General features: G+C 41.6%; 1 protein-coding gene across 6 annotated transcripts in view; it reads left to right on the top strand.

Annotated features, from left to right (window-relative positions):
- The window catches only part of LOC138670711 (formin-like protein 3), a 125,522-nt gene that overhangs the window by 82,707 nt on the left and 30,167 nt on the right, over window positions 1–12,648 (top strand). For 4 of the 6 annotated variants that reach the window (XR_011319372.1, XM_069758319.1, XM_069758318.1 and 1 more), the window contains 11 exons: window positions 120–231; window positions 4,272–4,348; window positions 4,800–4,893; window positions 5,106–5,180; window positions 5,254–5,364; window positions 5,796–5,945; window positions 7,005–7,106; window positions 7,510–7,807; window positions 11,429–11,494; window positions 11,579–11,703; window positions 12,004–12,206. Coding sequence is in view for 5 of the 6 variants with exons in the window: in XM_069758319.1 (XP_069614420.1) it covers window positions 120–231; window positions 4,272–4,348; window positions 4,800–4,893; window positions 5,106–5,180; window positions 5,254–5,364; window positions 5,796–5,945; window positions 7,005–7,106; window positions 7,510–7,807; window positions 11,429–11,494; window positions 11,579–11,703; window positions 12,004–12,206 (1,413 nt within the window). In the remaining variant the exon portion in view is untranslated. The remainder of the gene's footprint in view (window positions 1–119; window positions 232–4,271; window positions 4,349–4,799; window positions 4,894–5,105; window positions 5,181–5,253; window positions 5,365–5,795; window positions 5,946–7,004; window positions 7,107–7,509; window positions 7,808–11,428; window positions 11,495–11,578; window positions 11,704–12,003; window positions 12,207–12,648) is intronic. The other 2 variants (XM_069758320.1, XM_069758316.1) reach the window with 1 other exon arrangement.

The raw sequence follows: 12,648 nt of genomic DNA, 5'->3' as shown, positions 1-12,648 counted from the left end.
AAATATTATAACAATATGAACTCATTTGTCAATGTAGTCTGTGCAACTAGAGAAGGAAACGTGTCCTGTAATAGGTGGTAAAGCCTCCTAACCTTCACAAAATCACTTTCTCCCAATAGCAGCTACAATACTTTACCGGGAAAGAAAGCTTTGAAAAACTCCAGATTGGTCAGTCAGAAGGATGACGTACATGTGTGCATCATGTGCCTGCGAGCGATTATGAATTACCAGGTAAAGAAAAGGTGCCATTTATGCTCTCATTGATTTTAGAATATGGGTGGGAGAACATGAGCAGACACGTACGTACGTACGTACATACATACGTACATACATACATACACACACACACACACACACATACATTACACACACACATACATTACACACACACACATACATTACACACACACACATACACACACACACACACACACACACACACACACACATTACACACATTCACACACACACACATTACACACATGCGTATATACTCATCTACAACTCAGATAACACACATATATAACACTCATGCATTCATACAAATACGTATACATGCGCACACGTATATACATACACATGAACACTCATATGCATGCATATGCAAACACATACATAAATACACACATAAAAACATACTATGATGCAGTGATCCCTGTGGCAGCTAGGGGGCGCTGTGTGTGCTCCTCGGGATATGCATGGAGGCGTATCTGTGGTTATAATGGTGGTGAATGAGCGACTGAATTGTAAGTGGCCGATATGTGTCGCAGAGGGAGTCTGCGCGGTAAGTCTGAAGTAATGTTGTTGTTCTGGGACCTGTAGGCCCACAAGTGTTTGTATAGTTGTGAAGGGAGACTTACTGGGCCAGTTATGAGAGATGGGCAGGTCGAACTAGACACACACACACACACACACACACCTGTAGGAGTGGTTACCGCTCCATAATGTGACCAGGGTGTGGGTCACATGGTCGCTGAGTGTGGTCCTGAATGGTCTATGCTGGAAGGTCCTGAAGAGCCTTTGTGCTGGGAGTGTTGTCTCCCTGATGAGCACATGGTGGGGCTTTGGACCTGGTGGCCTGGGGTGTTGGACAGACGTCCTTAATAGCACCCGGACAGGTCACATGCCTGTGTGTTGGACGGTCCCCTGTAGGGATGGACGTCCTGAATACTGCACTGAGTAGCCTGTGTTGGAAGTCCTGGGAGTAGGCTTCCTGAAGAGCACAACCTGTGTTGGATGTCCTGGGAGTAGGAGTCCTGAAGAGCACATGCCAGTGTGTTGGACAGTCCCAGGTGGGATGGACGTCCTGAATAGCGCACAGTGAGACCGTGGTCCTGGACGGTCTGTGTTGGAAGCTCCTGTGAGTGGAGTCTTCCTGGAGCACCTGAGAAACCGTGGACCTGGACGGTCTGTGTTGTGGAAGCTACCGACCTTCGGTGGCTCTGGACTAACTGATGTGTGCCTGCCAGGCAAGTTGGTGAACCCCGTAAGGCAGCTTCCCTGAGACAGAGAGGACTTACAGAAGGTCAGCGTGTGGAGCAGGAGCTCCAGAAAGGTAACACCCGGGAAGGGGGCTATCATAACGGCAGAGAAGTATCTGCCAGTGGAACAGACTATTGTTGCTTGTTGTGTTCCATGGATAGTGATGAACTGTGCGGTCTCCCACGGTAACTGGATGAAGTGAGGTCCAGCGTGTTTAGAGACGGCAAACCAATGTCTTGTACGCTATATGACACGGACATTGATACGGCGTACGGACACCCCCGGGAACTAGCCAAGGGAGCGCTGGCAGGAGTAGTGTCTGAACTGTGAGTAAAGCCATGAGTCAAAGCTGCAACTTAATGTCACCGGTTGGTGCCTGCTGTGTTCTATGGAGTTTATAACGAACTGTGCGTAACCCGGTTTATGATGCTATAATAAACCGCATGGACTGTATTTGTGTTAAAAAAAAAAAAAAAAAAAAAAAAAGTGCCTGTGTGACTGAATCCCATTACTAAGCGAGTATCCCCCAACACATGCAGTAAGCACAATCTTACAATACATACACACATATATACACATACACACACACATACATAGATAACACACACACATACATACGAATACGCATACATGCGCGCACATGTATATACATATACATGAACACTCATATGCATACATATGCACACACATACACATGCATACATTACATACATAACACACACATACATAACACACACATATGCATACATACATACGAATACGCATACATGAGCGCACATGTATATACATATGCATGAACACTCATGCATACATATGCACACATACACATACATACATGTGCACACATATGCATGCATGTGCAAACGCACACACACATACATAACACACACATACATGCATAACACACACACACACATACATAACACACACACACACACACACACACACACACATACATACAGGTCCTTCTCAAAAAATTAGCATATAGTGTTAAATTTCATTATTTACCATAATGTAATGATTACAATTAAACTTTCATATATTATAGATTCATTATCCACCAACTGAAATTTGTCAGGTCTTTTATTGTTTTAATACTGATGATTTTGGCATACAACTCCTGATAACCCAAAAAACCTGTCTCAATAAATTAGCATATCAAGAAAAGGTTCTCTAAACGACCTATTACCCTAATCTTCTGAATCAACTAATTAACTCTAAACACATGCAAAAGATACCTGAGGCTTTTATAAACTCCCTGCCTGGTTCATTACTCAAAACCCCCATCATGGGTAAGACTAGCGACCTGACAGATGTCAAGAAGGCCATCATTGACACCCTCAAGCAAGAGGGTAAGACCCAGAAAGAAATTTCTCAACAAATAGGCTGTTCCCAGAGTGCTGTATCAAGGCACCTCAATGGTAAGTCTGTTGGAAGGAAACAATGTGGCAGAAAACGCTGTACAACGAGAAGAGGAGACCGGACCGTGAGGAAGATTGTGGAGAAGGACCGATTCCAGACCTTGGGGAACCTGAGGAAGCAGTGGACTGAGTCTGGTGTGGAAACATCCAGAGCCACCGTGCACAGGCGTGTGCAGGAAATGGGCTACAGGTGCCGCATTCCCCAGGTAAAGCCACTTTTGAGCTACAGAGAAGCAGCACTGGACTGTTGCTAAGTGGTCCCAAGTACTTTTTTTCTGATGAAAGCAAATTTTGCATGTCATTTGGAAATCAAGGTGCCAGAGTCTGGAGGAAGACTGGGGAGAAGGAAATGCCAAAATGCCTGAAGTCCAGTGTCAAGTACCCACAGTCAGTGATGGTGTGGGGTGCCATGTCAGCTGCTGGTGTTGGTCCACTGTGTTTCATCAAGGGCAGGGTCAATGCAGCTAGCTATCAGGAGATTTTGGAGCACTTCATGCTTCCATCGGCTGAAATGCTTTATGGAGATGAAGATTTCATTTTTCAGCACGACCTGGCACCTGCTCACAGTGCCAAAACCACTGGTAAATGGTTTACTGACCATGGTATTACTGTGCTCAATTGGCCTGCCAACTCTCCTGACCTGAACCCCATAGAGAATCTGTGGGATATTGTGAAGAGAAAGTTGAGAGACGCAAGACCCAACACTCTGGATGAGCTTAAGGCCGCTATTGAAGCATCCTGGGCCTCCATAACATCTCAGCAGTGTCACAGGCTGATTGCCTCCATGCCACGCCGCATTGAAGCAGTCATTTCTGCCAAAGGATTCCCGACCAAGTATTGAGTGCATAACTGAACATTATTATTTGTTGGTTTTTTTGTTTGTTATTAAAAAACACTTTTATTTGATTGGATGGGTGAAATATGCTAATTTATTGAGACAGGTTTTTTGGGTTATCAGGAGTTGTATGCCAAAATCATCAGTATTGAAACAATAAAAGACCTGACAAATTTCAGTTGGTGGATAATGAATCTATAATATATGAAAGTTTAATTGTAATCATTACATTATGGTAAATAATGAAATTTAACACTATATGCTAATTTTTTGAGAAGGACCTGTACATACAAATTTGCATAAATGCGCGCACATACATATATAACACACACATACATACATACATCACACACTCATACATCCATAACACACACATACATGCATAACACACATACATACATACATACATACATACATACATACATACATACATACATACACGCATACGCATACACACATATTGATGTCTCCAATTGAACTGGGTTCTGGACTCCTGGACATTTACAACTGTTTTTCTCCAACTTTTGTTCCAGTATGGCTTCAATCTGGTAATGTCTCATCCTCACGCAGTGAATGAAATTGCTCTTAGCTTGAACAACAAGAATCCAAGGTAACCTGCATAATACTGTTTTTAATATTTCAGATTCTGTAATCTGACCATGCAAAGGGCACAGATTACTAAGCAGCAGTTTAAGATGAATGTTGTGGGAGAGGTGGCACAAAAGGCAATGAGGACCTTGTATTGGTAGTAGCATACCACCCAGTTGGTGCACCGGTGTCCCCCAGAGCAGGCTGTGACTGAAGCTCCAGACACCATAAGACATATGGGAAGAAGTGTTCTAGAGCCTTCTAAGATTAGGTTTAGTAAGTTATACAGAGGGCTGGGTAATCTGTGCCCAGGTTGGTCATGTCCGGCTTCTGCTTTGTACCTTGTGTCTTTGTATTCTGTCCTGAGGTCCTCTCTGCTCCTTTCTCCTGCACTCTAGTAACAGTTCACAGTTTTTCAGTTTACTCACAATCTAGTACCTTTAAGTTAACATAATTTTTTTTATGGTATTTAGGACTAAAGCTCTGGTCTTAGAACTGCTGGCAGCTGTGTGTCTTGTCCGAGGAGGCCATGAAATCATTCTATCTGCTTTTGACAACTTTAAAGAGGTGAAAATGGAGATTAGGAAACTAAATAATTATACTCTAGGGCATCCTTCAGTGATTGGTCATGGGACCCCTTGCATTTTTCTAAGCTGTTCATATATCCCTTTGTATGGTAACAATACTTGAGCATAAATAAATGTAAAGTGCTGCGGAATATGTTGTCGCTATAGAAATAAAATTATTATTATTTAATGAATCTGTTACATTTTTTTCAGGTCTGTAAAGAGAAGCATCGCTTTGAGAAGCTGATGGAATATTTCCGAAATGAAGATGGCAACATTGATTTCATGGTAAGGGACGGGACTGATGTCTACTTATAGTCCGCTGCCAGAGTCACTTGTTAATATACAGTCATTCTTACAGGTTGCATGCATGCAGTTCATTAACATCGTTGTCCATTCTGTGGAAGACATGAATTTCCGTGTACACCTTCAATTCGAGTTCACCAAGTTGGGCCTTGAAGAATTTCTGGAGGTGAGGCTATAAATGTATTTTTCTGAAATCAGTCTGTGAAACCGTGGGATCCACAATTATTGCCCATTGCTCATCTCCAAAGCCACAGTCAACTCGTTTGCTAGCTCCCACCAGTATAAAACCAAAGAAAAATACTAAAAAAAAATAATTAAAATTCCAAATCACGTCAACGGAGCAGTAGTGAAATACGTGTTGACGCGTTTAGTCCCTTTGTCGGTTTGAGTCGTAATATATCAGTTGATATGTATTCCACTCTGTGATGTGGAATGTTAATATTTAAGATGGAATAAAGAATACATACAAGAAACCACATTCATTACTTATTGACTGGGATATGTTTTGAAACTTGTGGCACCGAGATGACTAAATGGGGCTCTCACACTGACACCGCCTGATCTGATGTCAAGTTCTGATTCATTGCTTCTCTACAGAAGTCCAAGCACACAGAGAGTGAGAAACTGTTGGTTCAGATCCAGGCTTACCTGGACAATGTGTTTGATGTCGGAGGTCTGCTGGAAGATGCCGAGACCAAGAATGTTGCCCTTGAGAAAGTAGAAGAGCTGGAAGAACATCTGTCTCATGTGAGTAAATGTAGACTTCTTTCACTAGTTGAGTGAATGACTTCTCTACCTCTATTAATGGAGATGCCCAACAAACTTGGGTATCTCTATTTAGAGATTATCATTTTTAGAAGGAGATGTGAGCACATGTTCTTATATTCCTTGGTCATAAAGCTCAATGAATTGAATAATGAATTCTGTTAAGTGGCAGCCGACATCTCTATTACTCACCCACCTCATAAATGTGATCATATGGCATGATTGTATAGTCCAGCCAAGCAGGCACGATACTTGTATTCAAAGGAAAACGGGCATCTTGACACATCTGTCACTGCTCATCTCAGGGCAGTCTTAAATGAAAGGGTTGCAATCCAACCACTCTAATTTCAGCATTTCCCAATAAGAGCCATTAGGAAGCTGCACTCATACACATGCCATTTTTAGCGGCTCCATTAACAAATTTCTCTATTTATGGCCGGTATTAGATTCTTAGAATAGAGACTGATGAGATTCTGCAGAACTTGGAGCAATTTGGACCAATGCTTTTTCCGAGGCTTAGCGGTCAGAATATGCCCTCACAATTAACGAAAACAACCAAAAAAAGAGTGGCGCCATTGTTGCTGTTACCTCCCCACTAGGAGCTGTGCAACCTTGGCAAATACTCCATTGGTTGAGATATGTTAGTTTTCATACTTATTTTGCGCTTGATTGAGATTTGTATTATTTTTGTATGGCTCATTTGTAAATATTATTTTGATTGCTGTTTATTTGCTTTGAAACGAATTGTTGGGTAGAAAAAACCGTAATCATGTGATGACATTTCCTGAAAAAGTGCTGCAAGGGCCATTACTAACAGTTGTAGATGGCAGCACTACACATGTGAAAGTGAAAGGCGTGTGTGATCTCATCCTTCCCCTTTGGAATGTTTGGTAATTTTAAGGGTTTTTTCCCAGTGTCTTATCTAAAGTTAAAAAAAAAAAAAAAAAATACTTTTGTTTTCAACTTACGATGCGAGAGAACAGAGTGGTAGACATTGTAGGCACTGCACATCGAATTATTGAAGCCATGATTTTCCACCAGATGACGGAAAAGCTGCTGGATTTGGAGAATGAGAACATGATGCGGGTGGCTGAACTTGAGAAAACTCTGTTACAACGGGAGAAGGACCTGGAGCTCATGAGGGTAAGACCGTAGGGATGATTACTGCATGTGGGATCTGTGTCCCTGGATGTGATTTATGTAATGGAGTCAATTATGTATCATTACGGTCTACTATGGGCGTGCATGTCCTCCAGATCTCCTTTTGATTCTGAAGGCTTTTCATGAATGCATCTCTCTGGTATTAGGAATTTTAATTTGCATTAAAACTTCCATAAAATTGTACTTCTCGTATATATGTGTCCAGATATGTATAAGATGCAATATATGTTTGTATTTTCTGAAAATCTGCGGTGTTCTACAATGTCCGACAGTACAGTAAGGATAAATACTACACGACATATGAAGCTAGAAATGTTGTGAAACACTATGAGCTATTACTGAATGAATACTTAGCTGTTAACTCCATTATCTCTGTGTTTTTAAGGAAACCTATGAGAAAACTAGTCACCAGGTGAACACGCTAAGGAAAATCATCAAAGAAAAGGAGGAAGCTGTTCAACATCTTCGGCAGCTGGAACAGGCCAATGCTTTGCACCAGCAGAAACATGGGTCTGCTGGCACTGTGCTGGCACCTATTGGGGGTCCTGGTGGAGATATTGGTATAATGGCAGACTTTCCACCACCTCCACCACCACCCCCGGCACCTGCACCGGCTCCTGCAGCTCCGCCACCACCTCCGCCGCCTCCACCACCTCCTCCTCCACCCCCTCCACTTATGCAAAGTAAGGGTGTAAGATTGTTCACTTTCCTATCTATTTTATGTTCATGGCAGCTATTCAAATAGTAGATCATCGTAAAGCAGCAATGTTGTGGTGGGAATGGAGGTGTTTTCTAGATTAACAAGTAAGGGTATGGATGTGCTTTTATATCTCAAACTAAATGTATGTATGTGCTTTTTTTTATCAAAAACTAAGGGTATGTACAGTGTCGGCAAAAAAAATCTTTACATTTGCGCAGCAAAAAAAAAACTTTACATGTAAAATCCACATCATAATTTCACTTTTTAAAAGTGTACACAATGGGGGAGATAATAAAAAAACTGTCTAATATTAAAGCTGGCTTTGTTGCAAATAACAACCAATCAACGCTCAGTTTTCACTTCTCTGGTAAAGCGAAAGCTGCACTCTGGTTGTTATGTGCAGCTCAGCCGGTTTTGCTATTAGGCAGTCTTTTATTATCTCCTTCAGTTTTTTATTATCTCCCACAATGGGTCAAAAGAAGCTTAAAATGGAAGAGAAATCCCGTGCCTTGACTCTGCTTGAGAAGGGGGATTCGGTGATTGCTGTAGCTAGAGATCTGGGAGTGTCAAGAGAAGCAATATATCAACTGAAGCGGTCGGCGGCACCATTGCCTCCTGGGATGGTACCGCAGAGGAAGTCAGGCTCTTGCGCACCTAAGAAGACTTCACCAAGGACTGATAAGCTTCTGAAGCGTGAAGTGATGTCACATCCTTCTATAACTGCTGTTGAACTAAAAAACAAGTACCCTATGCTCCTCCAGAACATCGCAACTAGGACAATTCGTCACCGCCTGCAGAAGGACCTGGGTCTACCAAGTTGTAGTGCCGCAAAGAAGCCCCTGCTCACAGCAGCAATGAAGAAGAAAAGGCTTGCCTTTTGTAATAAATATCAAGATTGGACATCTGAAGAGTGGAAGAAAGTGATGTTTAGTGATGAGAGCACTTTCAGGATGGTCAGGGGCGGCTCAAAGGTTGTGCGTCGTCCGAGTACCGTGTCACGGTATGACCCAAAATATACAGTACTAAAGGAGGTGCTGAAGACACTGTGGGTAAACATGGACTCCACATACTTAGCCAGCCTTGCTGAATCCATGCCTAAACGACTGCAGATGGTGATAAAATGTAAGGGTGACATGACAAAATACAAATTGTAATAAAATATCCACAATAAAACACTTGAATCCACTTGAATATTAAGATTTTGTGGTTTCATTGAACTTGTAAAGATTTTTTTTGCCGGCACTGTAGGTGCTTTTTATCCAGAACTAGGGGTATGTATGTGCTTTTTATCCTAAACGAAGGGTATGTGTGTGCTGTTTATTCAAAACGAAGGGTATGTGTGTGCTTTTTATCCAAAACGAAGGGTACGTGTGTTCTTTTTATTTCAAACTAATGGTATGCATGTTCGTTTTTTTATCAAAAACTAAGGGTATGTATGTGCTTTTTATCAAATCTATTCTTGCCAACAATCAGTACATACACCTAACACCTATTAATTGAAAGCCATGGAGCCTGCACACCGGTAGCTTTATGTGTACAAGGGTGCCAACTAGTCTGTCATGAAGTATACTTTTTATATTAGTTATTATTTATTGTTATAGCGCCATTTATTCCATGGCGCTTTACATGTGAGGAGGGGTATACATAATAAAAACAAGTACAATAATCTTAAACAATACAAGTCATAACTGGTACAGGAGGAGTGAGGACACTGCCCGCGAAGGCTCACAATCTACAATACTATGAAGCATTCTGTATATAATTGTTGGGTCTCAAAACAATTATTTAATACTAGATGGCAGCCCGATTCTAAAGAATCGGGAGTCTAGAATCCATATATACTTTATTTATTCAAATGTAAGAATAATACAATTAATAAATAATAGTAAGAAAGAACAAAAAATGGCTGCACTCACCAGCTCTTGACAATTCTTGTTATTTAAGGTACAGTTACACAGGATCCTTGAACATGCTTATGAGGGGAGGGATGAAAGACATCAGACGACAACTTTGCGCTTACGTGCGGCATCGGCGGCTTTTCGCTCTGCATCATTACCATACTTTATATCAGACCTGATCTTACGTGCGCCATCATAAGCTTTGGACTCTGTGTCATTAGTATACTTAACAGTGTCCATGCGCTTGCATCTATCCTCTGTACTCTTGTTAGCACGCTGTTTGCGCTTACGTGCGGCATCGGCGTCTTTTTGCTCTGCATTATTAGTATACTTTCTATCAGACCTAATCTTACGTGCGCCATCAGCAGCTTTGGGCTCTGTGTCATTAGTATCCTTACTATTAGAGCTCATGTTGGCTAAGCTAAACAGCTTTAAGCGTGGTGGTGGCAAACAACAGGTTAATAAGAGGCAGTGTCAGGTAGTCGGAAAATAGCCAGTTAATAATAGTCAATAGTTCTTTGCAGGAATGCAGATATTAATATATAGGCAGTTTATATTGCAGAGAAATTGCTGGGCAATAATGGACAATGTCCTTATGTGGCAAATAATAGAGCAATATACCCAATGTGGCAAAGAAGAGGTTAATAAACGGCAGTCTCTCAGTATAACAGTCAGTGAATAATAGGCAGTATATGGAGAAAACACCAAACAAAAGTTCAAAATTGGTGTGAAAATGTCACTGAACCACTTCACAACTAAATATATATAGTTTTGGTAAATGGTATTATCATTTTTTTTGACGAAATTCGGCAGGAGCTTGAAGAGCAACGTCACTGGGCCCGCCTCCACGCAGTAGAAACTTGCTGTGAGGTAAAAATTCAAAAATCACACCAAAATGGCGGGCGGAGTGTGTCACAGTACGGCACGTTTCTGATTGGTCGCTCGCAGCAGGCGGCAACCAATCAGATACTGGACACTGTTGACGTCACTTATCTCCGGACATTAGCTCCGGACATTAGCTCCGGACATTATCTCCGGACATTAGCAGGAAGTAGTATTCTAGGCAATTATATATTAGAAAATACTTTAGAGCCAAAATAAAAACTCCAAAAAGTGGCCTCGATTGAAATTGTATTAATCGCAATAACCTAAACTAGAGAATATGATTCGCCTGCAAAATACGTCAGATTAGGCAATGATTTTAAAGAGTTTTTTCACTTTTAAAAACTTGTGCCCAAACAATTGCATAATTGTAAAACAAGAGATACAGATTGTAGTCCCCCACCTTGGTCCTGCGTCTTCTTTTCACCGCTTGTTTGCTCTGTGTTTTTTGTACTCCGATGACTTAATGAATAAAAACATACATCGCCGCTGCAGCCAATCACTGAGATGAGCTTTTTTTGCTCATGTCCACGAGCCACTGAGCTCAGTGATCTTCATCGTAGTCATGATCTTTCTGCTGCAACCAAAACACAGACTGGAGCAGCGTCGGAGAGCCAGCGCAGGACATGGATAGAGTGGTTATTGTTTGGCATGTAATCGTTAAGGCACAAGGTTTTTTTTGACAGTAGAAACCCCTTGAAATATATTCAAGACCCCATCCTCATTATTATTGCAATGTGTTATGTCAATTAGTCTTCTAGGTTGTCGATGCATAGTTATTCACATAGACATGCATATCTGAAATATTTCGTTTACTCCTCTAGATAAATGTCCTCCCCCACCACCACTTCCATCGTCTTGTCCTGTCATCATCACAACTGGATTATCAGGTAAGTACTACATGTGGCCAGTGTAGCATAAGCTCTGATTCTGCGGGTTTGGTTCCACAATTTACCATAAAATTCCTATTTCAGCCATCCGAATCAAGAAACCAATAAAAACAAAATTCCGCTTACCTGTCTTTAATTGGACGGCACTGAAGCCCAACCAGATTAGTGGGACAGTGTTCAGCGATCTTGACGACGAGCGCATTTTACAGGTGAAATAAGTTGCATGGTGTTTGTTATTACAGCCTGTACATATAAGGCAGGTCATACTCTTATGAATATATCCTGATATTGATGTGACTTAACTAATCAATGGTAGCATAATCCCCTCTTCTCTTATCTGCCCTTAACTATACCCCCCCCCCCCCCCCCCCCCCGCTCATTAATATCTACATTCTCACTGCTGTTTTTTTTCCCAAATGAATTTGATAATGTGTGATCTTATGAAATAACGGTGTAATCATATTGTCCTGGTCTCCAGCAATGTTGTCAATGTTTTCTGTCCATTGTAGGATCTGGATATGGATAAATTTGAAGAGATCTTCAAAACCAAAGCACAAGGGGCTGCCATAGACCTGACCTGCTCCAAGAATAAATCTTCTCAGAAGTCCGTCAGCAAAGTAACCCTTCTAGAAGCAAACAGGGCCAAGAACTTGGCCATAACTCTACGGAAAGCCGGAAGGTCAACGGAGGAGATCTGTAAAGCCATCCAAACGTAGGCTTCTGATTTCATAGTCTACTTTATCTTTTTCCCTACATTTAGGTTCTGTTCACATCTGCATCACGTCTGGCGTTTTATTCACATAATAATCGCTGCATGTTCTGCTTTTCTTGGGGTTAAATGTGACAGATCAGCCTATTCTGGCACAAAACAAAGCCCCGAGTTGTCTGTGCATTTCATATTGATGACCTATCTCCAGGATAGGTCATGAATATCAGATCGGCAGGGGTCTGACGCATGACAATCCGACCAAATAGATGCTCTGCGGGTGGCTTGTATATAAATACTGAATTTTGCTGCACAGTTCCATTCAATGCGTAGCGGCCACTGCCGGGTTCTGCAAATTAGCAGCCGTTTAAGAAAATAGGTTCTGATCTGCAGCTGACGCCAGTCTAGAACATACAAAACCTAAGATAAAAGCAAAATGAGCAAATGC

Source organism: Ranitomeya imitator, chromosome 3 (genome assembly GCF_032444005.1).
Source record: "Ranitomeya imitator isolate aRanImi1 chromosome 3, aRanImi1.pri, whole genome shotgun sequence".
Lineage (NCBI taxonomy): Eukaryota > Metazoa > Chordata > Amphibia > Anura > Dendrobatidae > Ranitomeya > Ranitomeya imitator.
Note: the sequence above shows the minus strand (reverse complement) of the source record. Positions and strands in the feature narration are given on the sequence as shown.